The sequence below is a fragment of the Coregonus clupeaformis genome, chromosome 36 (genome assembly GCF_020615455.1).
Source record: "Coregonus clupeaformis isolate EN_2021a chromosome 36, ASM2061545v1, whole genome shotgun sequence".
Taxonomy (NCBI): domain Eukaryota; kingdom Metazoa; phylum Chordata; class Actinopteri; order Salmoniformes; family Salmonidae; genus Coregonus; species Coregonus clupeaformis.
The window spans coordinates 13,909,110-13,934,347 of record NC_059227.1 but is presented as its reverse complement, the minus strand read 5'-3'; the positions used below and the strand labels follow the sequence as shown (position 1 = coordinate 13,934,347).

Here is a 25,238-nt window from a genome sequence, read left to right as displayed (position 1 = left end):
TAGGATGCACCAAATATAAATGGACATTATATTGACACACTATATGCATCAAAATAAATATTCAAAACAAGAGCAAATGTAAGGAGCATGCACCTCTCACACTAACTGCAGGAAACCAAGATAACCCTATAGAGAGACATGACAAATCTCCCTCCCTCTCTCCCTCTCTCTCTCTCTCTCTCTCACACACACACACACACACACACACAGATCTCTCTCACTCCCCCCAACGCGGTCTTACAGTATCTTCTTCATTTAACATCTCTGTCTGTCTCGCTCAAATCGCTGAATGTGTGTGTGTGTGTTTGCTGACTTAAATTACGCTGTAACTTACCCAAGCAATTGCAGATTCCCATCATTACAGGCGGAGTTCATATTGATACGCGCGCACCGTCGCTCTTCTCTACACAGTTATTTTTAGCATGTTCAGTCGCACTTTGCTGAGAGTGAATGTGGATTGATTTGATGATAGTGCATTAGAGTCGTTTTAGGCAGAATTTTTGCTTTTTTCAGCACCGCATTTAACGCGCGGGACCAATGTTGCACGTATTTCTCCTAATGCGCTTTTACCCAAGTGTAGCTTATGTGTACAGGCAATGTTCACTCTCTGGCTTCTGAAGATGCCTCCGCAATTTTTGCCTCAATATACCAAGACATATTACCAAGTAAGAGCTGCGTAGCTCATTCAGTAGACATGTACACGGAATTATAAATTATAGGGATAAACGGCGTGCGTTTATTTCCAGCATTTCGAACTTTCGTGGCTCATCCCTGGCCGTCATTCGAGTTAAATGCAAGGAGAGGGATGACTCCAAAACTGCGACTCCCACCTAAAACATCATGGCCCGCTGATATATATCGGAGAACTTTGGACTTTTCCGCTGTGGATACCAACCAAAAAGCGCTGCAGCTTTGCGCAGTCATTCCAACTTTCTAGTAGGCCTAATTAAATTAATTAGGTTTGTGAATGCAGGACGGATGGTGTTTCAAGCTCTCTCATGCCACCAACAATTGTGAAAACAGGACAAGAATGTGGCAGAATCCCTTTTTGGAAACGTCTGATAGAGATTTCGTTGTCGAGTCGAGAAGACTGGATTAAGTTCTTGAAAATAGTGTTATGCCTCTCATGCTTGTTTCCTTGACACGACGGCTGTGAGAGCGACGGAGGAATGCTGGTCCGAGAGATATTGCCGCTCATTTTAGGTTTTTCGCCTTTTGTTTTTGGTCACTGCTTTCTAACATCGTTTTTACTTTTATTTCAGGTGGGTTTATTACGTTTTCTATTATAGCACACCATACTCGTTTACGCCCAGTTCTTATACCACAATGCTTTGTCTATGTGATGTTGGGAAGGGGGTTTGTGTAATGGGAATAATGATGGTAAATTGCCAAGTTATCGGTTCATGCACTATGAAATGAGTGTGTACATTGTACTGACAAGATACACTGCATCAGTGGTGAAAGTATAGTGGCCTTAAAGTTGACTGCCACTTATCATGGCTCCAATCTTTGGAGTTGAGAATCTGGAAGTAATTAATGTAAATTGATTGATGATGTAACTCCACTGTCTCACTGAGTAAATTGGGAATGTGTAAGTGAGGGTGCATGCATTCTTGAGTTAGTGCATGTGTTTGGTGTTCTTGTGAGAGGGAGCGGGAGTGGGCGAGAGAGGGGATAGGCACTGGAGAGAGGGGTTGCTGGACAAGACAAAATATGCTTATGTATACTTGACCAACTTGGCCATTGAGCCATGTGTTAATTATTATTTAATTGCCTCTCTCTCTCTCTCTCTCTCTCTCTCTCTCTCTCTCTCTCTCTCTCTCTCTCTCTCTCTCTCTCTCTCTCTCTCTCTCTCTCTCTCTCTCTCTCTCTCTCTCTCTCTCTCTCTCTCTCTCTCTCTCTCTCTCTCTCTCTCTCTCTCACACAGACACACATACACTATACCATTATGACAATAACCATTGCTACAAGTTCCCTGTTATCAAGCTATGTAGGATGTGTAACAGAGGTGGTTCCTGAACACAGGAGGTTGGTGGCACCTTAATTGGGGAGAATGAGCTCGTGGTAATGGCTGGAGTGGAATAGGCAGGATGGTATCAAACACATGGTTTCCATGTGTTTGATGCCATGCCATTTGCTCCATTCCAGACATTATTATGAGCTGTCCTCCCCTCAGCAGCCTCCTGTGTTCCTGAACTATGTGATAGGTAACATTCTTTGAGACCTGTTAGCCTCTGAGCTAAAGCCTAGGCATAAGCTTAGCATGCTAACAAAGGATAATGTACGTGGACAATCCAGGTTTGATACCCGATAGAATGGTCACATTGGTAGAATACCTAGCTCCTATGCACAATTATGACTAGCACAATGCGGGGGAAGGGGTGCGGGCGATTGTATTTTGATTTGGATCAGTGGCGAGAGAGCTAATGCGTTTAGACGCCGCATTCAACTGGGCGCGTGGCTAATGCTAGGTGCTCACTCGGCAGCGTGGGTGCAGGAGGGAGCTTCAGTTTGAAGTGTCCCAGGCAAAGAGCTTTGCTACCCACCATGCACTAGCTCGCTACTCCAGAGCCCCTGAGCTCTCCAGCGCTCCGCTCTCCTCTCCCGATCCACGGGGCTGCCCACCAGGCTCACCGCTGGGGGAGGCAGTGTCAGGGTTCACCTCTGGGTGGTGGGGAGGGAGGGAGTGGGGGCGGGAATTCTCCTAGACGAGCCCTTAGCCTTTTTCTTCTCTCCTACCCTTCTTGTAAGTGGGTGGGAATCTCCTCTCTCGACCATTGTGTGAAGAGCGAGAGTGTGTGTGTATGTGTTCCTGCGTGCGTGCATGTGTGTGAACTGTGAGGGAGTGCATGTTGTGCATGCATGCGTGTGTGTGTGAGGGACTGAGTATTTGGGTGCTTGCCGGGCATATCTGTGTGCAGATGTGTGTGTGCGTGGATGAATGTGTGTGCATGAGTGTGTAACAGAGAGTGTGAGGCCTTGGGGTTCAGGTGTGAGACTCATCTGTGGTGGAAAGCTGGCCACATGGCTGCCTGGCACTGAGGATGGGATCTCCTACAGTGGGCCCTATGGATACTAATGAAACGTCATCAGAGTCTGACTTAGGGTCTTTTCACATCGTGCCGTCTGTCTCAGATACTGGATGGAGCCTTTGGTATCTTATACCCTTTTCATACTATCATTACGATGTTCAAATGGTGCAGTTCCAGCAACTATGGTTATAATATAATATAATAATATACAGTATGCTATTTAGCAGGTGCTTTTATCCAAAGCCTGTGCATACATTTTTGGTTGATGTACGACAGTGACATGCGGTGTGGTCGGTGGCTGGATAGACACTGGCAATAATCAAAGCCAGATTTACTTACAAATAAACCTTGATGAAGCCCAAGTTCACCATACAACAGATAGCTCCAACAACCAGAGTGACATTGGCTAAAAAAAAATTATTTTTAAAAATCACCAAATGCAAATACCAATGTAGCCACTGATGGTGGCATATTTTATATCATCCGACAAAATGACACACTGCTCAACTCAGCTCAGCCATAGACCGATGTAGCATCCACAGCTACAACCAATATGTGGCACTAAAATACCAATATATGGACACATTTCATCCGAATAGTTTGCATTGCAAACTCCATAGCCTTTCACAATGGATTTATAAATGTTCCATTGCACCGCGCAAAAATACACACACACACACACACACACAAACATACAATAATATTATTATGTGAAATATTATTACACACACATATATAATGAAAAAGCTTATAACGAAATTTCCATATCAACAATCGAAATGACTGAAAAATGCAGTTTAAAATAAAAAATATATAAATTCTCAGCAAATCGAAATTCTAGCTTGATAAATCAAATGCATCAAAGGGATGTTGTCTATTCTAATGTTCATTCGACAGTAGTCTAACACACAAATTGCTAAGGAAAATGCATTTAGCCTACCTTAGTCCATTCGTCTGTCCTTCAGGGTGAACCTCTCTGTGACAACGTTGTAGAAGCACACAGAAGGCCCTCGGTCGTGTGGGAGAGTCATCCCCAAGGTCTCCTTCGGTTCCATTTTCACACTGACATAAAAAGTCACACACACACAAACATTAGCTGGTAGCACAGTTCTCCCACGCAGCAAACACGATACCAGAATTTTGACTTCGATACCGATACCAGGTTTAGTATCACGATACTCAATACCATCACGATACTTGATACCTAAATGATACCAAAATGATATGACGGCAAAAAAAGAAGGCGTATTAGCCAAAGTCACAGAATGGCACTTGATCCAGACAGATCTTTTGAGTTCAATATCATTACATTTGAAATGTAGGATTTATTTATGTATGCATTAATGAATCAATTATAAAATCATACAATCATAACAACATAATGGTTATAATTTATTTGTACGGTAAATCTCAATTGATAAACTGGGTAAATCAAGATGTAGCCTAGGCCTATTCACAATACAGGTGAATGCATATTGAATAGGAGTGTATTGAGTTATTGAGTGCATTGAGTTATTGAGCTTGTTTTGGCTGATTTCATGAGGCTACATGTTTACCTTCCATTTGGGACTTATTTTATTGTTCTGATCAACAACATTTGCATAGAAGAAGCAATCACTTTTTTTTATAAAAGTGTGCGCCGTCTCTTTAAGACCCATGAGGTCATTCACACACAAAGTCCATTCCAGGCTTGAGCAAAGATGACCTTGATGATTATTCAAGTGTGTTAACTTCTGTGCAGCATAACATAAGTGGTGATGCAGCCCAGACTCCAAGTGAGTTCAGTGGTTTCTCATGGCAGGCTAGAGCTAGCAATGAGTAAGCTGCGCTGATAGACAGATTTGATCTTCTCTTAATCAGTAGACGACATGTGACACATTTGACAGAAGTACCGAAAGTAAAATAAATTCTAGTACCAAACCGTTTTTCATGTTCTAGTATTTGAAAAAGTACAGAAGTTTTGGGATACCGTGCAACACTACCATCCATAAGGGCATCCAGGCGGTCGGAGACCAGAATCCTCCAGCGTGAGTGCGCCCCCATGCAGCAACACAGCTAGAATCCTTGTAGTTAGTTGCATCCATCTTGTAGAAACCCAGGCTCGCATTGAGTGGCAGGAGAAGCCCCATTCCCATTATGTCCACAAAGCGAAAGTACAGTGCATTAGGAAAGTATTCAGACCCCTTCACATTTTCCACATTTTGTTACATTACAGCCTTATTCTAAAATTGATTACATTGTTTTTTTCATCATCAATCTACACACAATACCCTATAATGACAAAGCAAAAACAGGTTTCTAGAAATGTTAGCAAAAAACAAACCAAAAAACCCTGAAATATCACATTTACATATATATTCAGGCCAAAGGCGCACACTTTTATTTTTTTATTTTTTTATTTTTTTTACTCAGTACTTTGTTGAAGCACCTTTGGCAACGATTACAGCCTCGAGTCTTCTTGGGTATGACGCTACAAGCTTGACACACCTGTATTTGGGGAGTTTCTCATATTCTTCTCTGCAGATCCACTCAAGTTTTGTCAGGTTGGATGGGGAGCGTCGCTGCACAGCTATTTTCAGGTCTCTCCAGATATGTGAGATCGGGTTGAAGTCCGGGCTCTGGCTGGACCACTCAAGGACATTCAGAGACTTGTCCCTATGCCACTCCTGCGTTGTCTTGGCTGTGTGCTTAGGGTTGTTGTCCTGTTGGAAGGTGTACCTTGGCCCCAGTCTGAGGTCCTGAGCGCTCTGGAGCAGGTTTTCATCAATGATCTCTCTGTAATTTGCTCCGTTCATCTTTCCCTTGATCCTGACTAGTCTCCCAGTCCCTGCCGCTGAAAAACATCCCCATAGCATGATGCTGCCACCACCATGCTTCACCGTAGGGATGGTATTGGCCAGGTGATGAGCGGTGCCTGGTTTCCTCCAGACATGACGCTTAGCATTCAGGCCAAAGAGTTCAATCTTGGTTTCATCAGACCAGAGAATCTTGTTTCTCATGGTCTGAGAGTCCTTTAGGTGCCTTTTGGCAAACTCCAAGCGAGCTGTCATGTGCCTTTTACTGAGGAGTGGCTTCCGTCTGACCACTCTACCATAATGGCCTGATTGGTGGAGTGCTCTAGAGATGGTTGTCCTTCTGGAAGGTTCTCCCATCTCCACAGAGGAACTCTAGAGCTCTGTCAGAGTTACCATCAGGTTCTTGGTCACCTCCCTGACCAAGGCCCTTCTCCCCCGATTGCTCAGTTCGGCTGGGCGGCCAGCTCTAGGAAGAGTCTTGGTGGTTCCAAACTTCTTCCATTTAAGAATGATGGAGGCCGCTGTGTTCTTGGGGACCTTCAATGCTGCAGAAATGTTTTCGTACCCTTCCCCAGATCTGTGCCTCGACACAATCCTGTCTAGGAGCTCTACGGACAATTCCTTCGACCACATGGCTTGGTTTTTGGCACTGACATGCACTGTCAACTGTGGGACCTTATATAGACAGGTGTGTGCCTTTCCAAATCATGTCCAATCAATTGAATTTACCATAGGTGGACTCCAATCAAGTTGTAGAAACACCTCAAGGACGATCAATGGACACAAGATGCACCTGAGCTCAATTTTGAGTCTCATAGCAAAGGTTCTGAATACTTATGAAAATAAGGTATTTCTGTTTTTTATTTTTTCAAAAGTTGCAAAAATGTCTAAAAACCTGTTTTTGTTTAGTCATTATGGGGTATTGTGTGTAGATTGACGAGGAACAAAATGAATTTAATCAATTTAAGAATAAGGCTGTAATGTAACAAAATGTGGAAAAAGTGAAGGTGTCTGAATACTTTCCGAATGCACTGTAAATGTCCAAGATGTCTAAATGTCTGGGTAAAAAGTATTAATTGGTTTTAGACAAGTGGACAGCAGTACTCACTGTTCGCCTGTAACAAATGAAGCAACTTCAAGTTCCGTTCAAAGCTGAAAATCAGCAACGCCTATAGGTGCCTATATGCTGACCCTGTCCATTAACAGTGACTGGAGTCAGGAATGGCCGCGCGTGTCAACGATTGAATGGATTTGAATGTATGGAAAGGTTATGCTGGCATGAGATTTTGAGCAAAAAAATCGTTGAGAAAAAAACAGTAGATTACAAAAAAGAATGACAATTTGTTATATATATTTTTTTTCATAACAGCTTTTCATATTAGATTATCACTGGGTAAGTAATGCCTACCCTGACTGCACGTCACTGATATGCGACCAGGTAAGCACAGTATAGCTTAGTTCGGCACGGCTCGGCTCAATGTATTAAATGTATGTAATTGTTCGGCTGAAATATAAAACTAGGTTAGATGTTCAGAAGACTGAGGCAAGTTTTCCTCTAACTTTTTGCCTGGACTTTGCTTCTTTCATATTTACTTTGATTCGGACAAACTCCCCAGTCCCTGCCGGTGACAAGCATACCCATAACATGACGCTGTCACAACAATACTTGAAGATACACATCTATGATATGTTGTTTTGGATTTGACCCAAACCTGAAGTTTTCAATTTAAGACAAAACAAATATTTATTTGCCATGTTATCTTGCAGTATTACTTAAGGGCCTTGTTGCAAACATAATGAACGATTTGGAATGGATTCTTTAACACCGGCTTCCTTCTTTTCACTTTGTCATACAGGCCAGTAATGTGGAGTGAATGCAATGTTGTGAAACCCGCTGTATTTTCAAGTATTGTGTTGGCAGCATAATGTTGTGTGTATGCTTGTCACCAGCAGGGGAGTTTGTCAGGATCAAAATAAATAAGAAAAGAGCAAAGCCCACATAAAAATGTAGAGGAAATCCTGAGCGCTTCAGTCGCGGTCCTGACTTGAATCTGCTTGACAATCAAGGACAAAGTTTGAATATTGCTGTCCATCAATGATTCCCAACCAAATTTACTGAGCTTGAGCAATTTTGACAAAAACAATGATTATATGTTTCCCTACTAAGAGTTGTGCAGATTTGGTAAAATCTTATTCAAAATGATTCACAGTTGTAATTGCTGCCAAAGGCGCTTCCACAAAGTATTAACTCTGGGGTGTGAAGACATATGCAATCAAGACATCTTTGTTTTATATTTGTTATTAATTAAGACAAATTTATATCATTTTTCTTTCACTTTGAAAATGTGGAGCAGTTTGTGTAGATACATAGAGAAAAAAAATATATAATCCCTTTTTAGATTTAATTTTAAGGCAGAAAAATTAGAAAACTGTGCAAGGGGTGTGTAGACTTTCACCAAGCACTGTATGTGCCTTTTATAGTGCATCCATTTTAAGTATGCATTTTGTGGAATTCTTACCAACGCACCAACCAGGGTACCAAATACATATTCTTGAACGTCATAAGAGATTCCGCTCCCTTTCCTCCGGCTCCCATCCACCCACACTATCCAGTCCTAGACTAGCCAGAACAATAGATACCCTATTTACTTACATTTTACTTACGAATGAAATGGTGATATGGTAATTATGTAATACTTACTAATTACTATTTTGTTGGGATTTGTTCAATAAGCACTGCTATACAATGGTGTTGCATTACCAATTGGCTTGAATTCTCTCTCCCTCTCTCTCCCTCTCCCACTCTCTCTCCGTCTGCTGTGCAGTTCACCCAGGGAGAGCTTCAGAGTTCATGTGCGCGGAACGTGGCAGAGAGGGCGGGTGAGAGCTGCCAGCTGGCGTGCCAATGTAGACCCTACCCTCCCCTGCCGCCCCCGCCCCCACCTCCTCCACCCCCCAGACTTCTGGTCTTCACTGGTAAGTATTGGACTTTCCTACATGATGACTTGACTCGTGAGGTGCTTTCAGCCTTGATACTGATACAGGGATCAGAGGTTGTTGCCAAGTCTCACCCAAATCAACCCACCACATACTCAAAGGAGTTCAAGTGATAGCTGGATGGAGCTACACAACAGATCGGGTGGGACGGGGGCTAGTCTCAACTAGAAACCCTTTTTGAAGTTTGAAAACATCAAACTTTTGACATTTTTTTTATTTTGGAGTAAATTATCAGTTGAACTCATTGAAAATGAGTAAGTGAGGATGCTTCGTGAACTGGAGCTGTGAACTGCCTGTGGTCACAAACTACACTGCCTCGCCAATAGCATATCGTTATTGCAGGCAAAACGGATAAGTAATCTCACCCCAGGATGTCTAAAAGGCCCCTGTTTGACTCACGTCAGCTATGGGTGGTTATGCAAATTATATTCTTATGCTTCAATTTGGCTGTGCATACTAAATGCTACTATCAGAGCTTGGGAAAGGTGGCAGAGTCTATGGGCAGCTTAAATGGATAGTTCAGCCAAATTACAAATGTACATATTTGTTTCCTTACTTCTAAAGCACTATATGGCCAACGAGAGACTGCAATTTAAACTTTGAATTTGTTAAACTAGCCAATGCCATCAACTGCTTATAATGTCATTTTCTAACCAAAAACACGATGTAAATGTTACCCTATTAGCGTGCTATACAATATTTTCAGGCTCAAATGCCAAATACCCAATTTCATGCTAATCTGGACCTGAGCAGGATGATGTCAACCAGTAGAGGCCAGCAGCACTGTCTGTTTGACCACAACATGGTTCGCTGTTTCCTGGTGGGGAGTGAATTCACCGTTAACCAGTCTGGGGATATAGGCCAAAGACAATCACAGTCTAAGTTCTTGGCCCCACAGAGTGAACACTGAGATTAAACCTGCAGTGCAGTTTCCGTTATCTACAATTGATTGACTAAGAACAGATATAGCCCCTGGCTCTCCTCAGACTTGACTGCCCTTGACCAGCACAAAAACATCCTGTGGCGTACTGCATTAGCATCGAATAGCCCCCGCGATATGCAACTTTTCAGGGAAGTTAGGAACCAATATACACAAGCAGTTAGGAAAGCAAAAGGCTAGCTTTTTCAAACAGAAATGTGTATCCTGTAGCATTAACTCCAAAAAGTTTTGGGACACTGTAAAGTCCATGGAGAATAAGAGCACCTCCTCCCAGCTGTCCACTGCACTGAGGCTAGGAAACACTATCATCACCGATAAATCTACAATAATCGAGAATTTCAACAAGCATTTTGCTATGGCTGGCCATGCTTTCCACCTGGCTACCACTACCCTGGCCACCAGCTCTACACCCTGCGCTGCAACTTGCCCATGCCCCCCCCGCTTCTCCTTCACACAAATTCAGACAGCTGATGTTCTGACAGAGCTGCAAAATCTGGACCCCTACAAATCATCTGGGCTAGACAATCTGGACCCTTTCTTTCTAAAACTAGCCGCCGAAATTGTCACAACCCCTATTACTAGCCTGTTCAACCTCTCTTTTGTAACGTCTGAGATCCCCAGAGATTGGAAAGCTGCCGCGGTCATCCCCCTCTTCAAAGGGGGTGACACTCTAGATCCAAACTGTTACAGACTTATATCCATCCTGCCCTGCCTTTCGAAAGTTTTTGAAAGCCAAGTTAACAAACAGATCACCGACCATTTCGAATCCCACCGTACCTTCTCCGCTATGCAATCTGGTTTCCGAGCTGGTCATGGGTGCACCTCAGCCACGCTCAAGGTCCTAAACGATATTATAACCGCGATTGATAATAGACAGTACTGTGCAGCCGTCTTCATCGACCTGGCTAAGGCTTTCGTCTCTGTCAACCACTGCATTCTTATTGGCAGACTAAATAGCCTTGGTTTCTCAAATGACTGTCTCGCCTGGTTCACCAACTACTTCTCAGATAGAGTTCAATGTGTCAAATCGGAGGGCCTGTTGTCTGGACCTATGGCAGTCTCTATTTGGGTGCCACAGGTTTCAATTCTTGGACCGACTCTTTTCTCCGTTGTGACGTCACGAGAGGCTACACAGCTTTCAGCGGGATTGCTCAAGTAGTGCAAGGAGACAAGGTTCAAACAAAACAAGGATTTTATTATAGGTCTTGGGAAATTAACGAAAATATAACAAAATTCTGTTCTCTTGTGGCTCTTTAAGGGTTAACAGTTCAGGGATGTCTCTTCCACATCCAAAATCATAATTCTCACTCGCTCAGATAACTTTTCCCCAGCCTTACTGTATTCCACGTTGCAGCTAGTGGCCAACCCAGCAAAAAGTCCTTCCAAATGTCTCTCACGTATTTCCACAGGTGCATATATCCAAAGGTGAGTATTTCCCAAAGGTAAGTATCTCCAAATCCTTATATTCCTCATGGAAGTGGACGTGCAGCACTCTTGTCCTCCAGAGAGCCCAGGTTGGAGACTGTGTCTCTTCCCTTCCCAAACCTTCAGCTCATCAGCTCCTCATTTGTTTCAGCTGCGTGGGAAGATTGGCCATAGAGGGGTGGAGTTCCCGACCATACCAGCAGATGGAGCCATAGCTGTCTGGGTTTGCAGCCACCTCAGGGGATGTAACGTCCCTCCAGGACACAGCCTCTCGTGACATCACACATCCCCCTCCTCGGGACCGACGTCCTCGTCGGGGTAAAGGCAGCGAAGAAGGCATCACGCCGGGAGAGGGCGTCCCGCATTGCCGTGGTGCTTGCCAGACTGCTCTCTCTTCAACTCCTCCAACTCTAGGACCAGGGACTCAGCCTCCTGTTGTCTCTCCTTGAGTTTCTTACTGAACGCATCAGCCTTGGTTTTAGCAGAGTTTAGCTTCTGTTGAGCAGCTTTCAGTTCCTTCTCTCTCTCTGCCTCCGCATTCTTCATCTTGTTCTCCAACACCTTGTACTTCTCCTCTGCCTTCTTCTGGACCTCCTTACTACTGTGCAGGGTCTCCTCACACTCCTCGATGGTCCTGCGCAGCCTCTCCAGCTCCTCCTGTTGCTTAGGGAAGGAGCTCTGTTGAGTTTAGCCTGGAGGATATCTAACTCTTCTGTCTTCATGTCTAACTGTTGCTTTAACAAACGATACCTCTCAGCGGTCCCCTTCAGACCAGACAGTTCTTTGTCCAGATTCTGTAGCTCCGTCTCTGTGTCGGTCTGGGCACCTGCCATCCCTATCAGAGCCCGGGCGGGAGTGAGTAACTCGGAGGATTGCACCGGAGCCTTCCCAGGATGAGTCTTGCCTCTCCGTTTCCGAGGTACTCGGGTTATCCTCTCCTGAGACTCTCTCCAGAGTGGGTAAAAGGCTGGGCAGTCTCGTCCAATTAGGACAGGGGACGGGGAGGGAATCAACCACCCCCGCCGTCGTGTGTATGGTTCCCCGTGTGCTGGTCATTGTAAGTTCAGTAATGGGGTACTCTCTGGTGTCCCCATGGACACAGGAAACTGGGAGGACTTTCCCCGGGGTCAGACACGTTGGGCCCACCAAATCCTTACGCACCAGGGTGGCCCGGCTACCAGAATCCAGTAAGGCCTCCACATCATGGTGATTCACAGTTACCGGGCAGGTGGGGGGTCGATCTGGGCCGCCATCTACGACTCCCAAGAGCGAGGCAAAGCGGTGTGTGGGTGCTGAGCTGGAGGACTCCGCAGTGGGCATAGGTTCATCGGCTGGTTTCCCACACTGCCAGGAGATATGTCCCATCTCCCCACACCGGTAACACTGTCGAGTTTCCCCCCTCCTGGTGTACTCTTCTTGGACCCGCCTGGTTTCTGGCTCCCCCTGGAGCCGGGATAAGTCCTGACGTGGCTGGGTTCGAGACCTTGGGGTCCCTTTGGACGGGTTCTTCCCATTTGTGGTGGGGCCGCCCTCCTGGGGTCTTTTCGGGAAGCATTCAGCATCTCCGCTGTGGCCTGGTACTTTTTCCACAGCTTCCACGGTCAGATCAGCCGTGGTCAAGGCCTGTTGACTGATGAACCGTTTTGCCTCATAAGGCAGGGGCGCGTGAGGTAACGATCCACCACAACGGCCTCCACCACCGCCGCTGCTGTATTCCTCTGCGGATCCAGCCATTTCCTTGCGATTCGGACAAGTTCATGCATCTGCGCCCGAGGAGGTTGGTCTGGTTGGAAGGTCCAGCTGTGAAAGCGCTGGGCCATACCAAACTTTGTGAGTCCATATCTGCTGAGGATCTCAGACTTCAGGGCATCATAGTCAGTAACCTGGTCAGGGCCCAGGTCCCGGACAGCATTCAGCGATTCCCCGGTTAGAAAGGGGGGCTAACAGACCAACCCACTGTTGCTTGGGCCAGGCTTCCCTAGTGGCCGTGGCCTCAAATGCATGCAGGTATGCCTCAATGTCATCGGTAGCTCCCATCTTAGATATAAAGTCACTTGCCTTTATTGGGCGGGTATTTTGGACCACCCTCTGTCTCTGCAACTGCAATTCCTCTCTGCCTTCAGAAGGTTGCCTTTCTTTTGCTCCTCCAAGAGAGCCACGTTTGCTTGCATCTGGGCTTGCTGGCCAGCAACAAGGGCTTTCAATATGTCCTCCATTTCAGTCGGCGGGAGCCTACGGCCAACTTGGAAAACTGGGTGATCAAACCTTCGGTATCCTCCTCTGACATGCACTATTAACGCTTGAGCGTGCCTGTATTCTCCACCATCTGTGACGTCACGAGAGGCTACACAGCTTTCAGCGGGATTGCTCAAGTAGTGCAAGGAGACAAGGTTCAAACAAAACAAGGATTTTATTATAGGTCTTGGGAAATTAACGAAAATATAACAAAATTCTGTTCTCTTGTGGCTCTTTAAGGGTTAACAGTTCAGGGATGTCTCTTCCACATCCAAAATCATAATTCTCACTCGCTCAGATAACTTTTCCCCAGCCTTACTGTAGTCCACGTTGCAGCTAGTGGCCAACCCAGCAAAAAGTCCTTCCAAATGTCTCTCACGTATTTCCACAGGTGCATATATCCAAAGGTGAGTATTTCCCAAAGGTAAGTATCTCCAAATCCTTATATTCCTCATGGAAGTGGACGTGCAGCACTCTTGTCCTCCAGAGAGCCCAGGTTGGAGACTGTGTCTCTTCCCTTCCCAAACCTTCAGCTCATCAGCTCCTCATTTGTTTCAGCTGCGTGGGAAGATTGGCCATAGAGGGGTGGAGTTCCCGACCATACCAGCAGATGGAGCCATAGCTGTCTGGGTTTGCAGCCACCTCAGGGGGATGTAACGTCCCTCCAGGACACAGCCTCTCGTGACATCACACCGTGTATAGCAATGATGTCGCTCTTGCTGCTGGTGACTCTCAGATCCACCTCTACGCAGACGACACCATTTTGTATACATCTGGCCCTTCATTGGACACTGTGTTAACAAACCTCCAAACAAGCTTCAATGCCATACAACACTCCTTCAGTAGCCTCCAACTGCTCTTAAACACTGGTAAAACTAAATGCATGCTCTTCAATCGAACGCTGCTGGCACCCGCCCACCCGACTAGAATCACTACTCTCGACGGGTCTGACCTAGAGTATGTGGACAACTACAAATACCTAGGTGTCTGGTTAGACTGTAGAATCTCCTTCCAGACTCACATTAAGCATCTCCAATCCAAAGTTAAATCTAGAATCGGCTTCCTATTTTGCAACAAAGCCTCCTTCACTCATGCTGCCAAACATGCCCTCGTAAAACTGACTATCCTACCGATCCTTGACTTCGGTGATGTCATTTACAAAATAGCCTCCAACACTCTACTCAGCAAATTGGATGTAGTCTATCACAGTGCCATCCGTTTTGTCACCAAAGCCCCATATACTACCTACCACTGAGACCTGTACACTCTTGTTGGCTGGTCCTCACTACATATTTGTCGCCAAACCTACTGGCTCCAGGCCATCTATAAATCACTGCTAGGCAAATCCCTGCCTTATCTTAGCTCATTGGTCACCATAGCAACACCCACCCGTAGTATGCGCTCCAGCAGGTATATCTCACTGGTCATCCCCAAAGCCAACACCTCCTTTGGCCGCCATTCCTTCCAGTTCTCTGCTGCCAATGACTGGAACGAATTGCAAAAATCTCTGAAGCTGGAGACTCTTATCTCCCTCACTAACTTTAAGCATCAGTTGTCAGAGCACCTTACCGATCACTGCACCTGTACGCAGCCCATCTGAAATTAGCCCACCCAACTACCTCATCCCCATATTGTTATTTATTTTGCTCATTTGCACCCCAGTATCTCCATTTGCACATCATCTCTTGCACATCTATCATTCCAGTGTTAATACTAATTGTAATTATTTTGCACTATGGCCTATTTATTGCCTTACCTCCATAACATGCTACATTTGCACACACTGTATATATATTTTCTGTTGTATTTTTGACTTTATGTTTTGTTTTACCCCATATGTAACTCTGTGTTGTTGTTTTTATCGCACTGCTTTGCTTTATCTTGGCCAGGTCGCAGTTGTAAATGAGAACTTGTTCTCCATTGGCTTACCTGGTTAAATAAAGGTTAAATAAAAAAATATTGAACTAGGACCCTTATGAGTCCAGCCCCACAGCCCAGCGTCACTAAGTCGACATGTAGGTGACATACACCATATGTTATCCGACTCAGGAATGATCAAGTTTTCTGAAAATGGAGATCACGTAATAAAGTCACTAAATATTCATATTGTAACTATTCCTTCCTCACCCCTCCTGCCAATGTTAGCCATCAACATTAGCTAAGCGCTAAACCCATAGAATAGCATTGAACGCACATACATTTTGGCCAGTCAACAGATTAGCAAATTGCTTTCCTTCTTTACGCAATATTTTTTTTTCTAGAACTGGCCTCTCGGTTTGAATTGTGGGCCCGGCCATAAAGTATGAGGCTGTTAGCAGTGACAGCCTGACAGCTCCATCCCATCTAGAGGTTTATATCTTAGATCTGTCTTTGAGCCTCTATCTAGCCTGGCCTCATGCACTGAAAGACTACTGATCAGTGATACTTCGCGGGTATGGCACGGTGAAGGTTGCGCCATCGATCTGCTATAATGCTTTTGACAGCCATTCATTCCAGGCTTTTGTTTAAACCTTGGGCGATGGATGGAGCGAAAAAGCTAACAAGCCAGTGAGAAGTGAGGGAGAAGCTGGGGTTTGTTTTATTGATGGTGTGTCGGGCTCCTTGCTCCAGTCAGAAGAGGGCTTTTATCCTCCTACCTTTCTCTCTCTATCATGTCTTTCTTTCTATTTTTCTGGTAAGTAAAAGGAAACATTCATTTTTGGTGTTCAGATTTACTCTGTTGACATGACCTGGGATTCTGAGGGCTTGCTACTTTGTGACTTATAAACAAACATGGTTCTGTGAGACCATCCTCTGCAGAAGTATGACTTCTCACTAAGCTTGTGTGGATGAGGGTGTGTTGTATGATATGGCCTGAATGGTATTGAAGTGAAGATTCGACTTGAGGGCTTTTTGGTGAGAAAATCTAGTAGGCCTCTTTTTAGGCGTAAGAACATAAGTATATCTAAAAATGAATACCTCAAATATGCATGAGAAAGTTAGGTGGCCAACAAAGACTCCTGCACCTGTCTGTACAGAGAGGGAGAGAGTGATAAAATATTTAAAGGAGAGAAAGCGCCGTAAAAAAAGAGTATCTTCAACAAAAAAAATGTGTTTTAAACGTTCAGCGACCGGGCTACTTAGCCCTGATTTTATTCAACCCTACAGCCATCCCCCAAAACTGAGGATTAAAACTGAAGTTTGGCTCAGGCTGCAGTGAATTTTAACATCCAAAGTGACTTGCCGGTGCCTTGCTCATGCCTTGTCATGCACGAGGTCTGAGAGAACCGCCGACTGCAGAGCGAGTGCATCCCCTTGGGTGACCACGGGAAACCTCAGCTCAGCAGTGCTCCGACTCAAACAAACTTGAGTGGGTCTAACGCGTGGCGGCCACCTCATCTCCCACTAACTCACCGACCACCTCCCTTTCCTAGCTCAGTGGAAGCAGTGAGGCAGCAACACGCAGTTACAAGCCCGGCTCGAGCGGTCGAGTAAGCGGAGGGTGCACAATCAATATCTACCTTTGTAACATGGATGAAGCCTGAGTTGGAATGTGAAGCTAACTGAAGCTAGCTAATTTCAGAAAAGCCTGAGTACATCTAGCTAGATACATAGTATACCCCTCTGATATTGCCAGCTGTGTGCTCTAACCCACTGAGTCATTGGAACAATGGCCATATCTAAAGGGAGTTGTTACTTATACATACACTGGGCATTTGGACCATTGGGTGTCTGAGCACCCATAATTCATCAAGGATTTTACTTAGGAATTTATTTAAATAACAGTGTTTTATCAAACTATCCTGTTGGGATTTTAAAAGAGGTTATAAATAGATTGGAATATATTTAGATAGCCATATTCAATCCAGGGTGTTCTTTTCCTTAAAGAGCAAAGATTTATCTCAAAGTACACGGATCACAAAAGTATTATCTCTCATCTTTCCAGCAATTTGAAGATTAATGATGGTCTTTGAACAGATATGTAGGCTATCTATATTTATCCCCTGGCTTTTCTTTGGGGCGTTTGTTGTTCATCCTTGCTAAAATAAGGCGCGGTTGAAAAAAGCCCGGTGATCATTCAGCCCTTGTTTATTTTCAATTAGTCTCAGACCCACCCAAAAAACTGAATCCCGTCCCTTCATCTGTGCCGAGACATGATGAGGTTTGAAGTGCATGTGTGAGTAAGTAACGGTGTGATGTGCACCGCTTTGATATGACAAGGACTCTTCTTTACTTGTCAGCTTCCTCCCTGGAGGCCTGTCAGCTTGACTCCCCCTCCTGTCAATCAATGTTACAGAGGAGAGGGAGGTAGAGAGAGAGAGAGAGAGAGAGAGAGAGGGGGAGAGAGAGAAGGAGAGAGAGAGAGAGAGAGAGAGAGAGAGAGAGAGAGAGGGAGAGGGAGAGAAAGACTAAGAGCCCATCGAGCCTGCCGGGCTATCCATCCGCAGGGGCTTTGCGAGTGATTGTGCTAGCTAGCGTAGCATTCATACGCCTGTTTATGCTAATTCAGAACATGTCAAGACTAATTAGGCAGCCAGTTCATGTAGGAAGTCAGAGAGAGAGAGAGAGAGAGAGAGAGAGAAAGAGAGGGAGAGAGAGAGAGACTGTGTGTGTGTGTGTGTGGGGGGGGGGGTTGTTTCGCCATTTGGCTCAACTGTCTCTCAACCCAATCAGTCAGGTGCTGCGGTCTATCATGGTCAGAACAGAAAAAATCTATTTCAAACATGCATGAGCATTTTGCCGGATAACGCAGGATGGGGATTGGGACTTATCCCCATTTCCGCGGCTGCCTGTAACCGATTGCTGTATCCCACCCCCCACCCCTATCATTCTCCTTGTTTAATTATTCAGGAATGTGTACAGGAACGACACTGTTTCCTTTCCCCACCTACGGCAAAGTGGGAACAATTGCGAAGTCAGAAGTGGAAATTGGTCTCGCATTAGCTTTTGCCGGAGATAACACGCTAACACTGTCACACTTAAATGCCGCATCGGCGCGGCGTTACGCAACTGTGTAAGTTAGATCATGAAGTATTTCGGCACTGGAGTGTTTGCTGAAGTGAGCCCACGTGGCTTACTAGTCCAGGCCTGTATGTTGACATGCGGCGCCCACAACACTGAAGTGGTTAGCTGATGTGGGCTGTGCCATGTAACTGTACACACTGATGATGAGAAGTCTCTCATAGCAGCACCGCTGAAAGCAAGGTGTAACGTAACGTCTCCATCTCTCCCGGGCCCAGTTACATAAATGCATAATAAGTCCTAAGGTGTACAAAAGTAACCCATCTCTAATAGTGCTGGGTTTAGTTTGTGGTGGCATTAGATGCCCCTTGTATCTACAGTGTCTGTGTCCCAAATGGCACCCTATTCCCTATATAGTGCACTACTTTTGAACAGGGCCCATAGGGATCGGGTCAAAGGTAGTGCACTATGTAAGGAATAGGGTGCCTTTTTGGGATGTAGCAAGTGTCTCTGCCTTATACAGCTGACTCTGTGCCTTCAGCGTACAGCTGTCATTTGAAATGAAGGGAAAAACATGTCAGACAGTACTCACTACCCAGTACCAGGATATTGTTGTGCCACACTAGCTTGTTAGTAGCACTTAACACTAAGTTGCTCTTGCAATATGTAGCATCGTAGTTGTTTTCATAACAAAGAGTACTGTATTATTGATTCCTATTTGCCAGTTACTACTGAAAAGTGCAGTACTGAAAAGTGCAGTTACTAATGAAAAGTGCAACAAAAAAAAAGACATTTTAGTCATTTAGCAGACGCTCTTATCCAGAGCGACTTACAATTAGTGAGTGCATACATTTTTCATACTGGCCCCCCGTGGGAAACGAACCCACAACCCTTGCGTTGCAAGCGCCTTGCTCTACCAACTGAGCTACAAGAGGGCCAATAACATGTAATAGCATAGATTCCATTTGTAGCCAAATAACCTTTTAAGGATCTTATCTAAAGTAGATGTCTGATTGGGTTCCTTCCCTCTAAACTGATCACAGACCCCATTTACTTATTTAATCTTTTAACAAGTCATTGAGAACACATATTCATAATACAAATTGTCATAATGTGTATAACTAATACATAATAACCAGAGGAATATAGAAGAGCCTAACCCCCCACTGCATATGCACGCACTGCACACAGACACACACACACACACACACACACACACGCACACACACACAAACACACACACTTCCTCGAGTTCAGATTTATCCAGCAGCCAATCTGTTGATGGGATCCCCCAGATTGACCTTGACCTCAGGTCTAGATTATTCAGTCCCCATTAGTAATGGGAGGGCATTAGAAGATTGGCAGTTATTGGCTAAGGTACATTTTATCAGTCAGTAAGTAAGAAAGTAAATAAATTAGTCCGTCAGTAAGTGAATGGAGGATAGGTTAAGCAAATGTGAGGGACCTGGACTTTTAAAGTCAGTGAAATTATTGATTTATTTACGTACTGGCTAATTTAAGGTGAATTACCTTGATAATGTGAATGAGTGGGAGGGCTTTGTCAGCAACTTGCTTACAATCTGTTGATGAATCCTACTGTGTGTGTGTGTGTGTGTGTGTGTGTGGGCATGTGTGCCACTTAGGGCTGGCACGGTAATTTTATAATCGTGTAACCGACGAATATGGATGAAGACCGTCATATAAAATAAAAACTTCATATTTAAATTGAAAAACTTTACCCAAAATCAACAGAGTAAAAATAAGCCTAGTTTACATCTAATAAACAATATAAGGAGAGACGAGAGGATGCCAAACTAGCCAGTTTTAGAAGGTGACAGCGGTCATTTGGTTGACAAATAACTGTTGTCCAAAATTCCATGACCATCACAGCCCTGATGCCACTGCGACCTGCCTCAGCTACCTACCTCAGAAGATGGGAGATGGGAGATAAGGGATGGAATGGGGGCAATCCTGGTGTCCTAACTGTCTGGCATAATGCCCGTCTAAGGTTGCCCCTTTTCCGAGGTACCCCAGTGAGGGTAGTGTACTATAGGTGTTCACCTCATTCCTGAAAGGAGGTCAGAATTTCTCCTAACCTAACCAATGATCCAGGGTCAGATATATTTTAATCCCCCTAATGGTTACGGTTAGTATCGGTGGTAGGGTAACCTGATACTAGATCTGTGGTTAAAAGGGCACCAATGCGAGTATCCTTCCAGTATGCAGGCTCCCTCTCTGGACCTGCTCCAGCACCTCCACTTTAATTAAAGCAGGATTTAAGAGGTGGGCCAGGGATTTGACTGAACCATCGACTGTAGATCTCTCTCCTGCTGCCCCAGCCAGCCACGGCACCCCAGGAAGCTTTCATTGGTTACATTGGTAGGCGCCTAGGCGGCAATATTTCTCTGACTATTATTTAGCCCTCTTCTGTGTCTTTGCACAACCAGTACAGACACACATACACTCCTCCCTCTACCATGTATAGGCAGCTCTCTGTTCTTTGCCATTTTGCTCGTTTTAACTTCCTTTTACCTTAATGAGAAAAGCTGGCCGTGATTCGACAAATTCAATTTATGGTACATGACAACAGGATGCTCCAGGTCGAAGTCACCTCTATTCACAGATCTAGGATCAGATTACCCTGCTCCCATTCCTAACTTAAACCATTATTTGGAGGACAAAACATCTGACCCTGTATCAATGGTCCAGGAAAAACTCCAACCTACTCCCAAGGGGACCACTGTCTTTGATGTGGGTTGAAAATGGCCTCCACTCATGGCATGCTGCGGTTGGTGGATTGGGGAGATGGAGATGGCGATAGTAGCGAACCAGTGGTTCTCATTCGCTCTGTGATGACTAAGAGAGTGCGGACTGGGGGAGGCTAGCTGGCTGTGGAGCAGCGGGCGCTGAGATGACCTTTGACGCCGCTGCACGCTGGCAGGCGAGCGTGTGGATGAGCCACCTACGAGACAATACCAATCCCCCTTTATGTGGGAACCACAGTCACACAAATAGTTATATTTTCTCTCCCTTATCAAGCTCCCTATGAACATATTTTGGAATATTTTTGGGGTCGATCAGTATTGCTGATGGGCTGCCCTCAGGTGGTGAGGGTAGGCAACAACACATCCGCCACGCTGACCCTCAACACGGGGGCCCCTCAGAGGTACATGCTTAGACCCCTCCTGTATTCCCTGTACTCCCACACACGACTGCATGGCCGCACACGACTCTAACACCATCAGTTTGCTCATGACACAACGGCGGTGAGCCAGATCACCAACGACTATGAGACAACCTATAGGGAGGAGTACAGTAAATGGAGGGCCATAAATGTTGCTGTAGTGGATAGGCTCCAGAGTGGATAGGCTGTAGTGGATAGGCCCACATTGCTAAGGACCTATCATGGTCCAAACACCACCCCCCAGGAGGCTGAAAATATTTGACATGGGCCCTCAGATCCTCATAAAGTTATACAGCTGCACCATTGAGAGCATCTTGACTGGCTGCATCGACGCTTGGTATGGCAACTGCTCAGCGTCCGACCGCAAGGCGTTACAGAGGGTAGTGCGTATGGCCCAGTACATCACTATGGCTGAACCTCTATACCAGGCGGTGTCAGAGGGAGGCCCTAAAAATGGTCAAAGACTCCAGCCACCCAAGTCATAGACTGTTCTCTCTGCTACCACATGGCAAACGATACCGGAGCACTAAGTCTGGACCAAAAGGCTCCTGAACAGCTTCTACCCCCAAGCCATAAGACTACTAAATAGTTAACCAAATAGCTACCCGGACTATCTGCATTAACACTTTTTGACTCTATACACACACACTGGACTCAACCCACACACTCACACATACTTACACTGACACTCCAACACATAACCTCACTCACTCACTCACTCACTCACACTCACTCACACATAACACGTACACACATTCGCCACACACACTTCCACACACGCTGCTGCTACTGTTTATTATCTATCTTGTTGCCTAGTCACTTTACCCCTACCTATATGTACATATCTACTTCAATTTCCTCATACCCCTGCACATTGACTCGGTACTAGGACCCCATGTATATAGCCAAGCTGTCATTGCTCAATGTGTATTTATTTTTCTATTATTATTTTATTTTTTATTTTTTTGTATTCCGTAAGTAAGCAGTTCACTATTAGTCTACACCTGTTGTTTACGAATTTTAATGTCACAATTGGAAAATAGCTATTTATATTTTCAATGAGGATAGTTTCATTCTTTTAGAATTTATTAGAATTTCAATGTATTACAATTTCAATTCAGTTCCTGAATTGGCTGAATTGAAAATAAATGGAATAAATAAACCCCTGAAGAGAATATTACCTGACATTAAGCAAACATCCTCTGTTTACTGGGCCGATGACACACACACACACACACAAATACACACACACACACACACACACACACACACACACACACACACACACACACACACACACACAGACCCCTGTGGCAGTGACTCAGTCTCTGGGCTGGAGGCCTGTCAGCTTGATGAGCAACCGTCTCAGTCAGGGAGCCAGAGCCCAGCAAGGGATTCTGGGATGGCCAAGTGGGACCACTGGGGGGCGTATTACCGCAAGGTCCAGCTCTTCCACTGTCCACCCCAAAGCCCTGGGCAGACAGACAGTCACAGCCATATAATGACATATAGGATCTCGATGGTCACAGCCCCAATCCAACCAACATGGCACTGCCATTGAAACCAACTACCCTCATGCCCTCGGTCATTAGGCACTCAGATGGGCAACGTTGATATTCAGTTGTTGATATTCAATTGTCACCAATATGAATGGTTGCCACCGGCTCACCAGCACTCCTAGTGCCTGGGAGGTGCTACTTCATGCCAATGATTCGCCAATCGTTACCCAGTAAACGAATGTACTGGTTTGGTCCAAAGGTGGTACTCGGGTGGTCCTCTGTAGCTCAGTTGGTAGAGCATGGCGTTTGCATGTGGGTTTGATTCCCGGGACCACTCGTATGTAGAATGGATAAAAGTGTCTGCTAAATGGCATATATTATTATATATTATGTTTGATATTGTTGCCACTACCTCTACAAACTGAGCTACTTAGCTACTGTGTGATGCAAAAATATACTGAAAAAAATATGCACGCAATATGCAACAATTTCAAAGATTTTACTGAGTTACAGTTCATATAAGGAAATCAGTCAACTGAAATTAATTAATTAGGCCCTAATCTATGATTTCACATGACTGGGAATACAGATATGAATCTGTTGGTCACAGATACCTTTTTAAAAAAGGTAGGGGTGTGGATTAGAAAACCAGTCAGTAGCTGGTGTGACCAGGCTGTTGATTGTGGCCTGTGGAATGTTGTCCCATTCCTCTTCAATGGCTGTGCGAAGTTGCAAAAGTTGTTGGATATTGGTGGGAACTGGAACACGCTGTCGTACACGTCGATCCAGAGCATCCCAAACATGCTCAATGGGTGACATGTCTGGTGAGTATGCAGGCCATGGAAGAACTGGGACATTTTCAGCTTCCAGGAATTGTGTACAGATCCTTGCGACATGGGGCAGTGCATAATCATGCTGAAACATGAGGTGATGGTGGCAGATGAATGGCACTACAATGGGCCTCAGGATCTCGTCATGGTATCTCTGTGCATTAAAATTGCCATCGATAAAATGCAATTGTGTTCGTTGTGTGTAGCTTATGCCTGCCCATACCATAACCCCACCGCCACCATGGGGCACTCGCCCACACGACTCCATACATGCTGTCTGTCATCTGCCCGGTACAGTTGAAACCGGGATTCATCCATGAAGAGCACACTTCTCCAGCGTGCCAGTGGCCATCAAAGGTGAGAATTTGCCCACTGAAGTCGGTTACGACGCTGAACTGCAGTCAGGTCAAGACCCTGGTAAGGATGAAGAGCACACAGATGAGCTTCCCTGAGATAGTTTCTGACAGTTTGTGGAGAAATTATTCGCTTGTGCAAACCCATAGTTTCATCAGCTGTCCGGGTGCTGGTCTCAGACGATCCCGCAGGTGATGAAGCCGGATGTGGAGGTCCTGGGCTGGCGTAGTTACACATGGTCTGCGGTTCTGAGGCCGGTTGGGCGTACTGCCAAATTCTCTAAAACGACGTTGGAGGCAGCTTATGATTAACAATCAATTATCTGGCAACAGCATGCCAATTGCATGCTCCCTCAAAACTTGAGACATCTGTGGCATTGTGTTGTGTGACAAAACTGCACATTTTAGCGTGGCCTTTTATTGTCCCCAGTACAAGGTGCACCTGTGTAATGATCATGCTGTTTAATCAGCTTCTTGATATGTCACACCTGTCAGGTGGATGGATTATCTTGGCAAAGGAGAAATGCTCACTAACAGGGATGTAAACAAATTTGTGCCAAAACATTAGAGAAATCAGTTTTTTGTGCATACAGAACATTTCTGGGATCTTTTATTCCAGCTCATGAAACATGGGACCAACACTTTACATGTTGCATTTATATTTTTGTTCAGGATACAAATATATTTCGGTCTTAAAGAGAACTTCGCCAGACAGAGTTGGACTAGAACAACGGGCCAAAAAGGACAAGTTTGAAATGTGTATTTGTATTGTATTTATTAAACTTCCCCATTAGCGGTTGCCATGGCAGTAGCTACTCTTCCTGGGCTCCAGCAACATTAAGAAAAAGTAGGGCCTTGCATTCCATGGTGAACATTTAAAAACCCTTGTTGGCCAAGGACTGTTGTTTGTTTTTGTATCCTGCATGCTATCAGTTTCCTCGGTTCTGCAATCAGTTTGGCCTGGCAATGCAGAGCCTCATAACTCCATTAAGGTCCAGGGCAGGTAT

General features: G+C 45.1%; 1 protein-coding gene across 2 annotated transcripts in view; it reads left to right on the top strand.

Moving 5' to 3' along the window:
• The first annotated feature begins 211 nt into the window (after positions 1 to 211).
• prima1 (proline rich membrane anchor 1) overlaps positions 212 to 25,238 on the top strand; it is a 75,369-nt gene continuing 50,342 nt past the window's right edge. For both annotated transcript variants that reach the window (XM_045211193.1, XM_045211192.1), the window contains exons 1-2: positions 212 to 1,262; positions 8,653 to 8,803. In XM_045211193.1, the coding sequence (XP_045067128.1) occupies positions 1,170 to 1,262; positions 8,653 to 8,803 (244 nt within the window). In that variant the 5' untranslated portion in view covers positions 212 to 1,169. The remainder of the gene's footprint in view (positions 1,263 to 8,652; positions 8,804 to 25,238) is intronic.